The sequence below is a fragment of the Trifolium pratense genome, linkage group LG1 (assembly GCF_020283565.1).
Source record: "Trifolium pratense cultivar HEN17-A07 linkage group LG1, ARS_RC_1.1, whole genome shotgun sequence".
Classification (NCBI taxonomy): domain Eukaryota; kingdom Viridiplantae; phylum Streptophyta; class Magnoliopsida; order Fabales; family Fabaceae; genus Trifolium; species Trifolium pratense.
In genome coordinates this window covers 37046399-37065856 of record NC_060059.1, presented here as the reverse complement: position 1 = coordinate 37065856, position 19458 = coordinate 37046399, and the positions used below count along the sequence as shown (strand labels likewise).

The window sequence follows — 19458 nt, the reverse complement described above, 5'->3', positions numbered from 1 at the left end:
TGTAAAATTAATCATTTATGCAATTCTTCAGGAATGCATACAAAATCGAGTTCTTCAGGAACTGTATAACATATATTATAATGTAATAGGAATACATATATTGGTACAATCCTTCAGGGATGTGTCCCAATTGAATTCATCAAGATTTCATGGAGAATAAAATTTGGATTTTTAAGTTCTTTAAGAACTATATAATAGATCAAATCAGTTATTTTTTTTCAATCCTTCAGGGATTGATATTTTAGAAGCGTAGGTTTATGAATCTTCAGGATTCATATTTTAAAAATTTCACTACGATACTTCTGGATCGTAGGCTGTGAATCAATATGAAAAAAAAACAAAAAAAATAGAATAAAAAATACAAGAAATAGAATTATCACCTCTCATGGTTGCTATACCTTTCTAGAGAGGGGAGAGAGACTATCGTGCTGATAACGTGTTATAAACTATTTCTAAGCATGAACAATAATATGGAAGAATAGAGAGGAAGAAGAGAAAGGGATAAGAGAAAGGAATAGACTCACAAGTGTTGTTCTATTCAAGGTGTGTCTTTTACATTGTGAGATAGTCATATATATAGGAGATTACATGAGCCAAGAATATGGGCCTAGACTAATGGACATCCACATCTATATTATTCATAACAATTTCAATATAAACTTTTGTTGTATTGACTACACTATTTCCAAGTAAAACTTTCTAAATTTGAATCCTTAACAAGTGCCTCTGGGGCACTATTTAGCATTTGCTTATATATATATATAATTGATTAAAATAAATAAATCAGGTATCCCTCTTTTATCATGTACCAACAAAAATAAATAAATTAAGTATGATAAAAATTTCATACGCATCGTAGATTCGTAGTCATATGACTATAGATAAAATCTATCATAGGCACGGAAAAATAGTTTAACTAATACATAAACATAAAATAAATTTATATAGTAATTAAATACTCATAAACAGTGTCGGCCCTAAGCACAGTTCGAGATGGACAACTGTCCAGAGTTCCATATTTAAAGAGGCGCCAAATACTTTTTATTAAGGAAAATGTTAAATAGTGCACCCGATGTACTGATTAAGCACATAAATAAGGAAATTTTATCTTGAAACTCGTACATTCGATGCATTGAAAGTGTAAAAAGTTATTTTTATCAACATTAACTTTATGTTTTATTTTTATTTTGGGTATGTTTAACAAGTGCACTGGATGCACTGTTTAACATGACCCTTTTATTAATATATACATATAATATGTTTAATATTTTTTTGAACAAGTATAATATGTTTAATATTGGATAAACATAAATTCATTTTAATATTATTGTATATTGTTAGAGAATATATATTTTTATTTTTCTTGTAACAATGTACTTCATAAGTTTACACTATTGTCTTTTATTTTCAGAAATGTACACAAAAACAGGAAAGGAAAGCTAAAGAGAGAACTTAAAAAGAAAATATGAAAAGAAATCATGATGCATGCAATATTACATGAAAAACTTAGGAGAATGAATTCTAATATATTTATGGTGTTAGGCATGTAATAATTGATTGTGAATATTTTTTGTGATTTATATGTACTAGTCCCATACCCGTGCGATGCACAGGTGTTATGTGGTATTTTATATTATGATGTTAAAAAATTATTCGTATAAATTGTAACAATAAGTGTTGTGAAAATGAAAATTATAATAATAATAATAATAATAATAATAATAATAATAATAATAATAATAATAATAATAATAATAATAATAATAATAAAAAAGTGATGTACTTATCACTTCCTCCAACCAATATATTTTCAACCTTATATGTTGACCCTTCTTCAACCAATTTTTTTATCTTTGAAACCAAACTCTTTCCCAAAGTAGCAAGAATCTTATCACACTGGATGATCAAAGTAAAAAAAAAAAGGGAAAAAGTCAATAATAAAAAAAAAACATCAATAGAGATTTTGTGAAAATGTGATAAGTATATCAAGATAGTACATCACCTTTTCATCAACAAACAATATATTCATAGACGTAACCTCAGTTTGTATTTGTCTGTTACATATATATACCTATATGTATAGAGAATGAGTAGGGACCATCAAAATTGAATGAAATATGATAATGATAATGGTTATATATTTCAATCTCATAACCTAACTTTTTGCATAACCTTCACTTTTCTCTACAATTATAATGTGATTAAGTCAATAATGTATACAATCTTCATATTTTTTTGTGTGACTAAATTATAAACTCTTTGTTGTTTCTATGAAAAAAATAGAGATGAGATCTTGTGACATCAACTTTTGGATAATTGGAAAAGCATAATTCTTTATTATTTATTATGAGATTGATATAATATAAAAAAAAATAGAGATGAGAATGATATAATATAAGGAAATGATGTGGCATTATTGTGTGATTTAATTGGATGTAAGTAGGTGATGTGAATTAGGGTTAAGATTGATAGTAGGAGAACTATCTAGGAATTATATATATAGATGACTCCAAGAGTCATATTTAATACATGAGAAAAAATGAAATGCGTATGATTTATTAATAATGTTTTTTTTATATATAATTTAAACTTCATAATTGGTTTGGTGGTGTCATGCATGTAATTGGTTGGTGATGATGTTCTTGATGATTGATATGTAGAACTTCAAGAGTCATATGAAAAGGAGAGGAAAAATAAACCATGTGGTATTTATATAAGGGTTTGTCAAACATGTGTAATATTGCACATGTTAAAGCAACTAAAAAGTAGTATATATATATTTTTTTAAGAAAAACAATTTTATTTATTAAAAAATTATACATATAATATAAAATAAACAAGTTTCAATACAAACTTATTATTTTGAACTTCTTAACATATGCAAATTTACACATTATAGAAAAACGCTTTATCCAATATTTAAGTTTAATAAAGTAAAGTTAGTAAAGGGTAACTTCATTAAGGGTAAAGGGTAAAACCACCATATGGGTAAAATTCCATTGTGGTTGTAATAGCCCGAGCTTCACACCTCACGTATAATAGGTGGCCTTACACTGTACATCACAATCTTCTCCACCCCACCTAGTGAAGTTTTTGCTTTTCGTGTGAATCAAACCATGTACTCGAATTCAAATACATGTTCAATCCATTCTCTAATGACATATCAACCATTCTTTTTTTTTTTCATAGCATACTATTCAATTTATTATAAAAAATTGGAAGGTCGAGATGTACATGGACTATCTCCAATAAAAAAAATAAGTGAAGAGGATCCCGATCCATCACCTTCTAACTATTTCATCAACGAACGCAGAAATATGTAAAAAAAATTAACTGAAACATATTAAATTAGGTAAACATAAATTGAAATTCAAAAAACATATGTTTCAAACATAATAACCATTGTAATGGTTTGTTCCAAAAAAATGTTGGTATAACTACCAATTATTATTTTACTCTTCACTCACTTAGATCCCTAATCATCTTTCACTGCTTCTCTCCATCCACTAATCTTTGCTTTGCTCCTAGCTGAGTTCAGTAACGCCCACTCTGCAACCAAAATGTCAAAACAATTAAATTGGGTTAATTAGCACCAACAATTAAAACCATCATATAGCTACATAAAAAAAAATGGGTCATGTATATTTTTACCCATGTTTTAAATTTCTAATGAGTTTTTTTTTTTTTTTTATAAGCAAAAATTGAATTATAAGGAGTACAATGGGGTACTCAACCCTTACAATTCTAATGAGTAATCAAGTTGCACAATTTTGTAATCGATAGAAAATAAAAAATTGGTGCATAGACTAAAAAATTTATACTATATGTTATAAAGACTAAAATATATTTAATCCAAAAATCGTCATCAAAAGTGCAAGTCATCAAAATCTTAGAATTTTTTATTGTTTGCTTTAAAAAATGTCAAGAAAAAGGACAAAACAAAAAACTGAAAGATTGTATCATTAATAAATTGTACTACCTAGCTAATTATAAAAACTTCTTAAACAAAAATCCCATAAATATATATAGCTATAGACCTATAGTTATTAAACAAAATTACCTCAGGATGAAAAGTGAGAGCCACATGAACCTCTCCACAGTAATTTTGCTGCTTCACAACATTATAAGCAGTTTCTGGTACGCTCCCACACTCAAGAACTGGTCCCAAATGAATTCTGCATATATTTGGGAAAAACACACTATTTATCTATTTCTAATAAATAGTTAAAATTATTACTAACAAAATTAATAAATAGTTAAATTATTACTAACAAAAAAATGATAATTTTTTTGGAATGATATATTATACATAAATATAAGTACAAGAAAAAGTTCAGAAAAACAGAGAGTACCAAAAGTATACTCTAATCTCTACTAGAATCTAAAAATCTATAAGGTAAGACAGTAAAACAAACGGCAAATAAAACTACAAAGAAATCAGAAAGCACACCACCAACAAACTAAAACCGCTCAAAGGTACCACAAGGAGAAGGACAAAATGATAATTAATACTCCCTCTGTGATAATTTATAAACAAATTTCATCTTTTTAGATTCATTGCATGATTAATGTATCTGAACTATGCAATAAATCTATAAAAGTGAAATTTACTTATAAAATATCACGAAGAAAGTATTATATGGAATTTTGATTTTTTTTTTTTTTTTTGTGGTATATGTAACCCTTTGTTTTTCAAAAGAAAATTATCGTGCTAATTCAAAATTAACATAAGATAAGTACTAAAATCTAATAAAAAGTTCTTCTAGTGAAACTCATTTATCATGGAATCCAATGACTTAATTAATTTTGAAAACTATAAATAAATTTAAAAGTAACTGATCTTAACTGTTGATCAGAGTTCTAGTCTAGTCAGAACAGTAACCGAAGGAGGGAGTAACATACTTTGCCTCACCAAGAAAGTCATCCTTGGTAAATGTATCTTCATCCATTAGCCTCAAATTAAGTTCAGCAACATTGTCACAAACTGTGAAGAGGAAACTTTCATTCCAACGAGGATTAGATCCTGCATCTATAACACATAATAATTAATTCAATAATAATATTTGATAGTCATATTTTTATTCAATTGAAATGGTGAAGAATTGAAAATAAATAGTGACACTTACTTTTGGCTACACTACTTTTGTGCTCTTGAGTCCGATACGTGAGGATCACATAGGGGTCCATTTTCTCTGCTTATATAAAAAAAAAATATAAAATTAACTTTTTTTTTGCTTTGATTACAATTTCAGTTATTTTAATTTTAATTGTTAAACTGAAAAAAACTATCAAAATAAAAAGGGGTAAAGACTATCATGAATTGATTTTGACTAAAGTTACTCCTCATAAATTTTGGTCAAACCTACAATGAAAACACTAACAATTGACCATTTTGTATTAAAAAAAGTATTTTTATTTTGGTTTTTACGACGGATTTATGAAAATTAGAATGTTGGATTTTCGATCATGAAGTGATTTTGACCAAAGTTACTTCTCACAAACTTTTGTCAAACTTACATTGAAACAGCAGAAATTGACCGATTTGTGTTGGAAAATGTGTTTTTAGTTTTTTTTCAAAAAAAAAAGTATTTTCATTTTGGTTTTTAGAATCGAATCATGAAAACCAGAATGTGGAGTGTTCGATCTTATAATTTGATGTATATTTTGCATGACTGATTAAAAGAAATTCAAGAACACTCATTTGATGTAATCACATGATTTAAATCATCATATCAAGATTTGACTACCAATATTTTGATTTTTGATATATTGTAGTACAAATGAAAAATTAGAACATTAGTCGTTCAATTTTTATATAAATGCGATTATAATGACTATGTGAATGTACTAAATCCAAACATATGATGTTATAGTCACCCAGTCACCGATATAAACTAAATCAAGGTCGAACAACCATGCCTCTACTTTTATTTTGAAACAACCATGCCTCTACTTTAAAATTGTGGATTTGGTAAAAAGTTGAATCGTAGATAATTTTAAACTATTGAATCAAGGTCGAACATTACGTCTCTACTTAAAACTCTGGATCTGGTTCAAAATCAAACATATACAATCACCTAAACACTAATCAAAATCATTGAATCAAGATCGAACAATCACGTCTTTACTTTAAAAATTTAGATCTCAGTCGAATGAAACCTAAATAATTTTATTTTTATTTGAAAATTCATGTGGCATATCAACATCAAATGCATAATTTGGTGACTAGGAAATTGACATAATAATATGATAATTTAAGCCAATAATTTTTTACACTATACTAAACAGGAAAAGATTTACATGATATCATTCTTATGTTTTTATCAACAATTGTGAAGGCATGAAATGATAATATAATTAAACATTGAGTTTGCAATACTTACTGAAAAAATCAGTGTCACGAAGGCCTTTGGCTCCGATGAGAACAACTTCAAGTGTTCCACGAGGCATCTTTGACTTCAACTTTTTCTTAGAACCTAGAAATGAAAATAAACTCTTTTGATGAATATCAAAACTCCCACAAGCAATTTATATGCAGTGTGAGAATTAAAGGATTTACCAAAAAAAAAAATTGTCTTAAAATTAGTGTTATTTTAAGTTCTAGATGGTTCTTTTTTTCAATTATATTTTATTTTTTCCAAATAATCTAATAACTAGACTCACGCACTTTAAATGTGAAGAAGTGAAAAATTTGTAGTTCCAACTCCGACACCTTTAATAATGTCTCTAGTAGCTACTAACTAATGTCCCCGTAAACGTAGTTCAACAAGTAGGAACATCACATTCACATTATATATGCAGAAGCTTAAATTCAAACTTTGGATACTTCATTTATTCACCTATTAAAGCCGAAATTTTAGTCACTAGTCTACTTGACAAAAGAAAAACTTCTCTAGTCCTTAATATAAGAAAAAATTTACTTTGTAGATTCATGGAATGATCGATGTATTTAGTCTAAAAAATGGACCAAATACATCTATCATTTCATGAATATAAAAAGCAAAAATTTTCTTATATAAAGGAATAAAAAGAGTAATTCATATTTACGAAACTTTTCAATTATATTTTCTACTATAATTGTTCGTGAGATGTTACCTCGATGTGATAAAAGTTGGTTGTAAAAAATTAAAATATATACTCGGAGATAATTATTAAATGACAATAACACTTAGGTCAATTGACAAAATTGATATTAGTAGTGATTTTATTACTTGATCAAAATTAACATAGTCGGTGGTTTGGGGGGGGGGGGGGGGGGGGGGGGATTGTATCTGCAAACACTCTGACGATCAAGTTTATGCGTGAAGTGAATGTTTTTGAGTTAAAAAATAGTTTACTCGATCCTTCAACATGAGAAGGGTTTATATAGTCCATAGCACGAAACCAATGTCATTCACGTGAAGGCAGTTACAACATTTTTGCCCTTAATGAATGTCGGAATAATGGCCGAGAAGCCATTAATATTGAAAGTAAATGTCAATTATTCTGATGTTGGTCTTTACTGAATGCTCACTTCCTTGGCCGTTGGGCAAGAGGATACGACCTTGGGCCTGCGTCCAGTTGGACCGAGTTTGACACATGAGAGGACGAGCTCCCGGTTGTTGGACCTTAGGTCCAGTCCAAAACATATAAAGTTCGAACCTAGAATGATGCATTTATGTGTGAGTTTCAACAATACTTACCACTTCGCGTACACGTCCAAACTTTTCTTTTAATAAAATAAAATTATAATATCAATTTGGTTTGTAAAAAAATAATAATAATAATATTAATTTGGTAAAATTGTTATTTTCTTCTTTTTATTAATATTTTCTTCTTATTTTATATATTTTTAAGATATTCCTTAACTTGTCAAAAAAAAAAGAGATATTCCTTAATTTGTTTTAAATAACCTAATATGACACGAAATTAGTATCCCCACACATAGACCAAATTCTTCTTCTTTTTTTCCCTTCCAAATTTAGTTACTAGGCTCACACATTTTATGCGTGGAAATTCGAGATTTGAACCTCGACTCCTATAAATAAAGTTATTAGAAGTTGGCTACCAATTGAACTACACCTACAAGACTCTCTGATGTACTGAATTCTATACATGTGTCAATAATATTTTGGTGCATCTAAAGATCATGCGGTCGCTCCTTCTATACACCCTTCAGACCGCTCTTAATTGAATCTCTAATTATTTATTTGAGAGACTGAAATATCTTACAATTTTATATGGATCCAGTGTACACTCTTTTTGTGTTTTGTGAGACAAAGAGTACTACTTTGCCAACAAAAAGAAAAGAGGAACTACTTTATGAGAAAAATGAATATATATTGACAGTGTAAAATAATTTTACACTATTAATTAATCATAATTATATTTTTCGTCACATCACTTTACTTAACTCTAATTTTTTTATATAGCATTAAATATTGAACAATTCTTATTAATTGTTAGTGTAAAATTAATTTACACCGTCACTAGTCACTACGTGTCCTTTAATTTTTTTTTTTTTTGTTGACAATATCTAACAAAAGAAAAAAGACAAAACAATCAATAACAAGCAAAAGAAAAAAGTTGGGCTGTTATTTCAACAAAAATAATGGGCCGAGCTCTGTCCAAAAAATCTTCTAAAGACCCAAAGAAAAGAAAAAGAAGAAAATAAAATAAATTTAAAATCAAAATTGTTGAGAGTGGGATTTGAACCCACGCCCTTTCGGACCAGAACCTTAATCTGGCGCCTTAGACCAACTCGGCCATCTCAACGTTTTGTTAAGAGTTTGCTACCTTCGTTAAATAAATATAAATAACACAACGTCATATTACAATGTACATCATGAAAAAGGCTGATACATATTATTATATTAATATAGTTTTAATCAACACAATAGAAACTATCTTTGATATTGTTTATTTGTTTAAATCAGCCGGAAAAATTAAAGGAATAAAATGGTGAATTTACACAATTAAATGACATACATTTACAGTGACACTTTAAAAATTAACCTTCATTCATCAAAGAAGAAGAATAATTTCTTAAAGATTAAATCTCATTATCGGGAAGGAATACACTATCAAGAGGAGGAAGACACCATTATATTTGAATAAATGTTACAGTTGAAGTTCAAAATGGGCTCCAACCTATTTAAATAACCGAGTTATATAGGCGGTATTGTTATGAAGCGGTTAACATACATCACACCTATCAAATAACGAAACCAATTAGCAGAAGGACTATGTTGTCCGAAATTATTCAAAATCGGGTCTTTTTGTTTGTTTGTAAAATTTGGAAGAGAGGAAGATAAATGTTTGCAACATTTATCGCAACGACATGCGGCAAGACAACAACTTCTTTACGGAGAAAAGTAACTTTACCAATAATTTTAAAATTTTCACAATAATAAATGTCGTTGCAAAATATCTTTTATCTTGTAGTGGTAACCCATAAACAATAAGGATGAAATTAAACAAGCTATAAACACAACATTGATTTTTTTTTATTAGTACACAACACAACAATGATCTCAATCTAAAGAAAAGAGAGTTCTAAATAAACATTAAGAACTTTGTTTGTAGGGTATTAACTTGACCCTCACAAGACAATTAAAAACACTTGAAAAAACATAGCTTATCAAATATTCATAAAGTCTCCTATCATAGCAAATAAACAAAATGAAGAACTAATCCCAATGAAATTCATCAGTAGGAAGGTGGCCAGTAATGATCAAGATCCACACAATGATCCATAGTACCTTGCATATTGTACCTATTAGGGTTTGCATTATTCACCTGATCTCCTCCACCATACCCTACATTATGATTATTATTATTATTATTCTCTGCAGCAATCTGAATATTACTATTTGCACCCGCCATCATCATATTGGAGCTAAAATCATGCATAGCATTATGAACAGTTGATGGCATTGGCCTTAAAATGGTTTGTGATGAAGTTGATCCACCAAGATTCAAATTAAGCCCTGAAATAGTGAATCCTCCAACATCTCCAACTCCTAAAGGTGATGTTGATGATGATGATACTGGAAAATTCAAATTGGAATATTGCTGCATCGGTATACCGGCTCGTAGAACTTCTGCAGTGTTGATGTAGTTTCTTCCATAGAGCTGGAAATGAGTTGCAGGATCTAGTCCTAGCTGCATCATTTGTGGTGGTGGCATATTGTGATTGTTGTTGAAGTTAGGATGAGCAACTTCTAGATTGATATTGTAAGGATTCATCATGACTGATCTATTAGGGTTTGATGAAGGGTACTTCTTTGCACCTGCACTTTTGCGGAATACCCTGCTAACCACCCATTCATCTTGCTGCATATATATATATATCAAATTTAAATCTAAGAAATAATGTATCAAATTTAACCCTGAAATAATGTATCAAATTTAAATGCAATCATATATAAGTTTTTTTTAAAAAAAATTCGATATCCAGTCCAAAAATTGACTAATCCGAGAAATCTAATCTACGGCCCATTTAAATCTAAGAGCTAGCCCACCAAAATTGGCATAAGAAAGAACCGTACTTGAGACCTTGAAAAAATGTCACTCTAAATCTCAAACCAACACGATTAGGCCAACCCAAGTGGATTTATACATACCTTGTTGGTTCTGAAGGTTGATTTTGAATGAATACGGTATTCATGCATGACCCAGTTGGATTTTTCTCCTCTAGGAGCCCTACCTTTGTAAAAAACTAAAGTCTTCTTCATACCAACCAACTCAGAAGTAACACTATTGAATATCTCCTTGTCTTTCCCTGTGGTTTTCCAATATCCAGTGTTTGTTGCTCTATTAGTTCTCACACCTGTTGGATATTTACGATCTCTTAGACTGAAGAAGTACCATTCTTTTGTACCCATCTTTGCCTTCCCTATTCCACAAAAATAATAACAAAATTGCAAAGTTAATTTACTAGAGAAAACCAATATATAAATAAGTCATGACAAGTCTCAATTGTAAACAACTCGATTGGTGATGAGCGGTATGGAATGTGTAGCTCAACTAGTTAAAAAAAAAACTCGATTGGTGAGTTGGCAAACACCGAAGCAAATGGGTACTAACTAGGAGATTCTAGGAGATTCAAAGTTAAAATTCTGAAAACTCATTTAACCTATTGATATTTGTCTATAAAAAAATATTCCCTAACAAATTATATAATAATTAATCATGTTCAATTTTCCATATCAATTTTATTTTGAAAAATGAAGAATTTTGAAATAAAAATAACATAAAATTTATATAGCTAGTAAATTTTAACCATATCACGAGAAATTTAAGTCATTAGGTTTGATCTAGTGGTGAGGAGTTTAGGTAGTACGCTATAGGTCTTGTGTTCGATCTCCAACTCATTGTAAACAAAAAAAAAATATCACAAGAAATATGGAGCTACATATATTGGAAGAGCAAACGATTAGTTATGATATTATAAAAGAAAATATTAGCTATGTTATAATGAAATTGGAACAATTTCAAGAAGAAATTGGTGTAGTTTATGAGATAGCTTCTGAATTTTGTAGCTAAATAGTAATTTTTTTATAGTATAAAGAAACCCTAGTTTATTGTTTTATAAAAACATGGATGGAAAATAAATAAATTAAGTAGATGAACAAAACAAATATATAGTATGGATGGATCTATGCTTGATATAGATAGAAATGAGCACACAAAAAAAAAAAAATCAAAATCAAATGATCAATAATAGAAATATATATATATATGATTAATAACTACCAGGAAGCTCCCATGGCTCGCACTTGTTGAGATCTACATCACCTATTGCTTTGCAAGTAAAATGATCAGCATCTGAAATCTTGTTTACAAGATAGTAAGTAATGAGTTCTTCATCGGTTGGATGAAATCGAAATCCAGGAGGTAGGGTTTCTTCTTTCGCACGAGTTCCTTCTTCCGTTTCCATTTCTTTCCCTTCCTTGCTAACAACTTCTTTGTCCTTCTAAAATAAGAAACAAAAAGTTTCATGATGCACAAAATAGTTGTAGTGTTATGAGCTAGCTTAAAAATTGTCCAAACTTAAAAGGATTGAGTAAATTAAATATAAGGCTTTTATAAATTTTTCAAAAAATAAAGTAAGTTATGTACACAAATTTTGAGGATCTATTTGATTGATGACAATTTGCTTACTTGCATGGAGAGACAAACTTTTTCTTTGGTTTAGGTTTTGATGATTTATAGGAGCTATCTTTTTTGCAAGAAACACTAACTTGAGGGTAACTAAAATTTATTTGAAGTATGAAAGAGATGAATCTTTCTAATTAGTAATCACACCATGCATGAGATATGTTGAAGAATTTATATTCAAGTATAAAATCATTGAAGAAAACAAGGTCAAGTGTGTTTGTGAAGTTTTCACCAAATGTGGGTCTTTACATTCAAGTTGAGTCCTACAGCTGTAATTTCCAAGAAAGATACCTAGTGAATTGAATTAAATATTTTAATTATTTTTTAGTAAAAATCATTGTTAAGTTTTTCATGTACAATATACTAGTTCCGTCAGAAAAAAAAAGTCTAACAAATCCTTTTGCCCAAATTAATTGGAAATGGATTTCCTGTTGTAATTGTGTGACGCAATTACAATTGTGGACCGTCCAATTTGAATCAACGAATAAAATTATTGTGTATTTATTCTGAACCGTCCGTCCGATCTGAATTGAATGACTGGAATTGATTATTGTGGAAACATGGAAAAGCAGTGAATCACGATCCATATTAGGCACAAATGACACTTAGTTGGCTGGGTAAATGCTCGTGGTTAAGGATTCATTATATATGATTAGTTTTATGGTGTAAGATAAGTCTTATATTTACACAAATTAATTTTTACCATTTGATTTATAAATAAATTACACTGTTGAATACAATGATATATAATGTAATTTATTGCTACAAAAGTTAAAAACACATTTTTATATATATGGTGGATGAATTGAATATATTACTTCTGCACATTAAACATAACTCATTTCTAGACTCCTTTGTAGCAAAACATGTACTCCCTCCGTCCCAAAATATAAGGGAAAATTGGTCAAAGAAAGTTGATGTATTTAGTCCAAATTTTTAATCAAATTAAATACATCGACTTTCTTTGACCAATTTTTCATTATATTTTGGGACGGATGGAGTATGTTATTTCAACCTAATTATATAGATTTCAATATGTATAACTAATTTGCAAGCATCAGCTAAAAGATACTTTGATATCACCCAAAAATGTTATTTGTTTTAATTATTTTATGAAAAATTGTTAATTTAGTCGATAAAGAATATCACTAGCTTTTTATCACTGAGTTATACTTACAGGAAAATAATATATAAAGTATTTAAATATAATACTCCCTCCGTTTTTCTTAGTGTTCATTTAGAATAGTAACACCAAATTAAAAAAGTGTATTTTTGCACATTATCTTCCTATTATACCCTAATTTTAATCCACCAATATATAAATTTCTATTTTTTTTGCACGTACGCATTTTCTTTTTCCAATACATTTAATATATTACTAACGGCCAGACGGGACGCGTTCTGCGCTTGTCACTGTTGTCAGTGGCTATTATGTAAATTTATGTAAAAAAAAAAGGCATATCTTATGTTATGGTGAGTTTGTTAATAAAAGATTTTTGCTGCTAAAAAAAAAAACATGCTTATGATGAGTTTGTTAATAAAAAAAAATTTGTTGATAAAAAAAAAATCAAAAGTATTGTTGATACTTCACCATCTTCCAAATATATAGCATTAACCACAACATGAGACTAGATGAATGTTTATATACTTTTTTTGAACCAAACAAACTTACTGCATTTCATTAATTATCAAAATTTCATGAATGTTTATATATTTATGAACTAAAGTGTGGAGATATTGATTATTCAAAGATTAGTAGTTTATTCATGACCCCATTATTATGGTTACTTAATGGGTTATTACCCTATATAGGCAACAAGTAGTTTTAATTGTCCGGTGATAATGAGTTTTACTTGCATTATCTTCTTTTAATTGTTGTTTTTTTTTTCAACGGTAGGTTAGTTATAATATGTATCAGAAAGATACTCACGGTTTTCTGGTATTTGAATTATCGAAGTTATGCATATACACACTGTGGTATTTGCATATACACCACAAATGTTACGTACGTACGCATAATTGATTAATTTGATTGCTTACTTTTCTTACACTTCAAAAGATCTTATAATCTCAGTGACTAAACTATCAAATTGATCTATGTTTCTATAACTCGTTCTCAATTAAGTATCTCAATTAAGTATCTGAACTCTTACAATTGATCCTATAATAATATATCTATTTTCTAACACTATTAAATACGTTAATATAAAGTGTTAAGTGTCACGTGGACAAATATATTTTTATCAATTTTTTCTTTGATTCAAACGTAATAATGGGCCTGTTCTTTAAGCTTCAAGGCCCAGACAAAACTATAGGAAGCTATGCTAGCATAACAACTAAATGATGGGAGTTACTTTTATCGTCCTACTAGTTACTCAAACACTGTCCTTAAGTAACATACGACATTTTTTTCTCTAAAATTTATGATTTTATAACATCCGTTACTTAAATAGCGGATGTGTAAAAATAGGATACGCGAGTAACCAGTAGGGTGACAAAAGTATCTCTTAGTTGAGTATTACATATATGATTTCTTTTTTTTTTTAATTTATGTTTAAGGGAAATTGGCTGTCCAAAAGAAAAATGTTTAAAGGAAATTATGTAACTAGGTCCCTATAATTTTGGCTGTCAATTTTGACTTAACTAGGTCCCTAAAATTGGTTCTTATAATTTTTTCAAATTTTGTAAATAGGTTCTATAAAATATTCTCAAATTAATTTTGTAAATTCACCCCTATAAATTTTCAAAAATTTGCAAATTGGTACACCAAATATTGTAAATTTATCTATAATTTTACAAATTGGCCCTTATTTTCATATTTGAAATGGGTTCGTGAAATTTCATAAAAATGAACTACCAAAGTTACGTTTAAGAATGAATAAATTTTTTACTCTATCCATACAAAAAAAAATGGAAATTATAAATGAAGGGAATGCAATTGAAACATTTGAATTTCCTAGAATTTTCATTACGTCATCAAATCGTACTCTAGGCATTGAGTATATCTCCCGAGTCCCGACCCTCGCCTTTCTTTTATACCCCCAAAAATTTCATTTTGCCTCTCGCGATTTGAAAAAATTTGGCCAACTTATTTCGGTTTCTACGAACCGAAATTTTTAAACATGAAAAAAAAATCCGGTTTATATAAACCGAAATAACATAAATTTACCCCCCAAAAAGAAGAAAGATTTATGTGAAAATTCGTGTAGACCTACATGTGGTAAATTTAGCATATCTCTCTGAATATAAGTCGTATGCTAATTATTTTTAATCTAGTGTAAAGAAGACAAAATTTACTACAAGATTGACACCGGAATTGTTAAATTTCATTAAGTATAGTATGCGAAAATCTACCTACAAGTTTGAGAAAAGTTTCTGCAAAATGTTGTAGAGATACTTGTGGTAAATTTATCATAGCTCTCTGAATATAAGTCTTATGCTAATGATTTTTAATCTAGTGTAACGAAGACAAAATTTACTACAGGATTGACACCAGAATTATTAAATTTCATTAAGTATAGTATGAGAAAATCTACCTACAAGTTTGAGAAAAGTTTATGTTCTGTTTCTGTACCAGTACCCATTATTTGGTCATACTGAACCAATTGGATAGTTAACCCTCAAAACAAAAATTATATTTGTATTCTTGATACCCTAAGCTTTCCAACGAGTGATCGTTTACTCAAATCGGACATCGTTTAGTATTTCAAATAAATTGTGGAAGTTGAGGGTCTCAGAATTTATGCAGAAAATCTGGAAAAAAATTTGGAACACAATATTTCGGTTTATATTAACCAAAATTTTTTAGCATGACAAAAAAATTCGGTTCGTATAAACCGCAATATCCCCCAAGGACAAAAACGGAAATTCATGGGGTAGAAAAGAAATACGGAGGGTCGGGAGAGAAAACTTCATTGAGTATATGTGTGTATTGGGCGAGTTCCCCGAGCTAAATGGGCTCATCACACTTGTGGTACGAGAGGCTCAATAGGCCACGGGTCGCCCATCCCAAGTGAATATGGATAAGACTAGGTCATGGACTAACGAGTATGTCCAGAAAGCGAGATCGGAAATGTAACAAGAACACCATAGTTTAGGATTTAGGGTTTTCATCCCAAAAATTGAGCTCATCCCAAAAATTACTAACTCATGAATGACTAAGATATGATGATTTTCTAAATTCTAAAACCAGCTCGAACACTCTTGGCCAACTACTATAAAGATTGTCGAAGTGTTTGTATGTACGTCGGCTCCTCAAAGAAAATATTGTCGTGTCCGGCCACATTTCCGTCCATCAAACATAGATCCAAAGAAACCAAAAAAACATTGATATATTATTGATATAGGAAGGCAAATGCATGGACCATACATCAGCAATAACGCACAATGATTCTAGAAGTAGAGGAAGACAAATGCATGGACGTGTGTATCCTACTTGTTCTTACTTAAAGAATTATGTTCCTTACCTATATAACATACAAAAGAACACATAATAAAATTTTAAAGTGATCGTGTAGACCAGAAAGATGCGACCTCGCCGGCGTTTGACGGTGGTTGAGAGCGTTTGAGACCTCTGTTGGAGCGGAGGGGGGTTGTGTACCTGCAGGCACTCCGACGCTCAAGTCAGTATGTGTGTAAGGTTTTCTCAGCTATAAAATGCGTACCTTGCAAATGAAGTGGAGATGCATATATATAGCCCCCAGCGCTGGGCTAAGGCCCTTGATGGCATTAATGGTCATCAAGTGGCTGCCGGAAAACGGCTAAGGAGCCATGATGTGCAGTTAATGCTTCATCATTCCGGTTTACGGCCGTTACAATACGCAAGGGTATCTGACCGTTGGGACATGTTCGGATGGTATGTGTGTTCGACACCCACTGATGCTCGAGCTAGACGCTCGGCCCAGAACAGGAGCCCCCCAAGTCGTTATGCTCGTAGACGAGGGTAATGACTTGAAGCTTTATCGATTCATCTCGATTTACCGAACACAACAGATCCGAGTTGGGCAGCTGAATCTTCGCAGTGTCCCTGTGGTCAAAGTCAAGCTTTGGAAAGGGAAAATCGTTTATTCCAAGTGGTCAATCCTAGGTTTCTGCAGCCGCCTCTCGCATTTATGGGATGTCAGGTGTGGTGACTGGTCCTTTGGGCGGCAAGTTTTGCTATAAATACTTGCTTATCCTTTGGCTTCCCATATCGTGAGTTTGAAGGCTAGCGATGGATAATAGGGATTCCAAGAAGGTTGTTGCTGATGGCTCTGAGTCTCGAAGAGGAAAAAAGAGAGTGGAGGTTCCTAAACCTGCGCCGGCTCGTTCTCAAAAGGGGAAAGAAGCTAAGGTGATGTTCCCTTCCTCGGATACTTCTGATACCTCAAGTTCCGACGAATCGGCGGATTTTATTGGGGCAGTCGAGGAGTTCCTGAGGGCTCATCAATCTCCCCACCTCTATCCTCCGGGCCCTGCCTCTGGTGAAGGAGGGTCCCAGGTTGGGAAGGAGGCTAAGATATGGCCAGAGGAGGTGCTGTGGACTGATTCGGATTCTGCAATTAGCTCAGGTTCCGAGCACGAGGATTAGGTGCTCGGTTTCCTTGTAATCCTCTTCCCTTTGTAATGGATTATCATTAATAAAATAATTCTCCTTTGATTTTTCCGAGCATAATTTATTTGCACTCATGCTTTATGTATGCTCTTAATTTAATAATGTCGTGGATTTTCCGAATGATTCCGAGCGGACTTTTCGATCGAAAACCGGACTTCTGTTTCGAGCATGTTTTCGACTTTATGAATTTGTCGAGGAGCGCGGTGTTCTTATTCGGTTACTGGGGCCTTCCCCGTATTTTTAGGAAAGAAATAAAGGGAATGGAATCCGAGGATCTTGCATTACCTTTTTTGGTTGCGATTTTCTCGGGATGTGGTGTCTTGGATTTCGCGAGATTTGCGCGAGCAGACGGGTGTGACTTGAAAGGACGAGTCGCTTCGTTTCCTTTCGCCACGTGTAAAGGCTATGAAATAGTACTCGAGTGGCTATTCTTTGAGATTTGAACTTCGAGGTCGTTTTGGACCGTTGGATTTTCGCGCCTTTTCGTTTCTCCTGAGATCGAATCTGGGCCACTTGATCGTGACTGATCCGGACCGTTAGATCGATCCTGTGGTTCAGATGGAAGCGGCGCGAATTTTCCTGTACGGATGCGTTGGCCTATATATAGGAGGGAGGTTTTTTCGTTTGAAACTTTACAGTTTCTTACTCATTTTCTCCATCGTTAGCCTTTCCTTTTCAAGCTTCCTCTGGTGGTTTTGTTCCTCCGGCGTTTTTCTACTACAAACTCCTTTACTCCTATCTTCATTTAACCAACAAGTAAGTGTTTCATCCTTTTAATCTTTGAAGATTTTGTTTGGATTTTGCTTTAGATTGTTGTAGATAGTTCACGCGGTAGGGGGTTGTAGTGTGTGTTTTTCATGTGGTTTGGGTAGTCTTTTTGGAGGTTGTAGATGGTGATTAGCACCCTTTTCCCCCCAAAAGAAAGGTTTTTCGTGGTTTCTAGGCGAAAAATCGCTTGTTTTCACCAACTGACGGTTGGGTTTTATCTTAGAACAGTGTCGAGCACCACATGCGTTTCGTGCTCGGTTGTTTACATGAATTTCGCGTTCGGAGGGATTATTTGTCGCCTTTAGTTTCCGCGTAATCTTTTGTTTGAGACCCTCGCCCTTTCGCTTGATTTGGCGGTGGAAGGGTGGATTTGAATGTCGAATTCATTTTTCCTTCCTCTGCTTTTTCAGGTTTTCTAGATGGCTGAGGGATCTCAAAGTGACTTCACGTTCATAGATCAACAGCCTTCCTCATCAATTCGTATCCGAGCCGACGTTTCGTGGGTGGCGGATGAACCTCGAGAGACGGCGTCAGTTTATCAGGACTGCGAGAGTGACATCCCGGAGACGATGTGCACGGATATACAAACTCCTCCCACCGAAGATTTCGAGGTGCGGATTCCCACTGCTCGCCACCGGATCTGTGGCAACTGGGCTTGGGGGACGATTCCCATGTATGAGATTGCCTTTAAGCATCTGGGAATTCGGTTGCCCTTCACAGATCTGGAGGTGTCCATCTTTCGCCATCTTCACTTGGCCCCTTCTCAACTTCATCCGAACTCGTTGGCCTTTATCAAGGCTTTCGAGAAAACTGCAGAGTATTTGGGTCTGGGCCCCACCTTGCCTTTATTCTTTTACCATTTTGGCCTTCAACGGAGCTGTCCTCGGGGGGAACAGGCGAAAGGGAAGCTCGCGAAGGGAGCCCCAGTACCGAGCACCAAGCATGGATGGGTTTCA

General features: G+C 32.0%; 2 protein-coding genes and 1 non-coding gene across 4 annotated transcripts; all 3 read right to left on the bottom strand.

Moving 5' to 3' along the window:
- Window positions 1-3490: 3490 nt before the first annotated feature.
- On the bottom strand, window positions 3491-6450 carry LOC123905550 (16 kDa phloem protein 2-like). Its single transcript, XM_045955204.1, has 5 exons — window positions 6384-6450; window positions 5127-5192; window positions 4903-5029; window positions 4061-4175; window positions 3491-3549 (listed from the first exon to the last, which is right to left on the bottom strand). The coding sequence occupies exons 1-5, from the start codon at window positions 6448-6450 to the stop codon at window positions 3535-3537; spliced, it is 390 nt and encodes a 129-aa protein (XP_045811160.1). The 3' UTR covers window positions 3491-3534.
- A 2223-nt stretch (window positions 6451-8673) lies between these two features.
- TRNAL-AAG lies at window positions 8674-8754 on the bottom strand. Its single transcript has one exon. It is a non-coding gene; the product is annotated as a tRNA-Leu (tRNA).
- Window positions 8755-9463: 709 nt separating this feature from the next.
- LOC123905534 (NAC domain-containing protein 26-like) lies at window positions 9464-12360 on the bottom strand. 2 transcript variants are annotated; one of them, XM_045955185.1, is made up of 5 exons: window positions 12145-12305; window positions 11737-11956; window positions 10605-10876; window positions 9644-10314; window positions 9464-9610 (listed from the first exon to the last, which is right to left on the bottom strand). In XM_045955185.1, exons 1-4 carry the CDS (start codon window positions 12148-12150, stop codon window positions 9688-9690), a joined length of 1125 nt encoding a protein of 374 aa, XP_045811141.1. In that variant the 5' UTR covers window positions 12151-12305; the 3' UTR covers window positions 9464-9610; window positions 9644-9687. The 2 variants fall into 2 exon arrangements, with proteins under 2 accessions (XP_045811141.1, XP_045811149.1); XM_045955193.1 differs by having other exon boundaries at window positions 9464-10314; window positions 11737-11953; window positions 12145-12360.
- Window positions 12361-19458: the final 7098 nt, after the last annotated feature.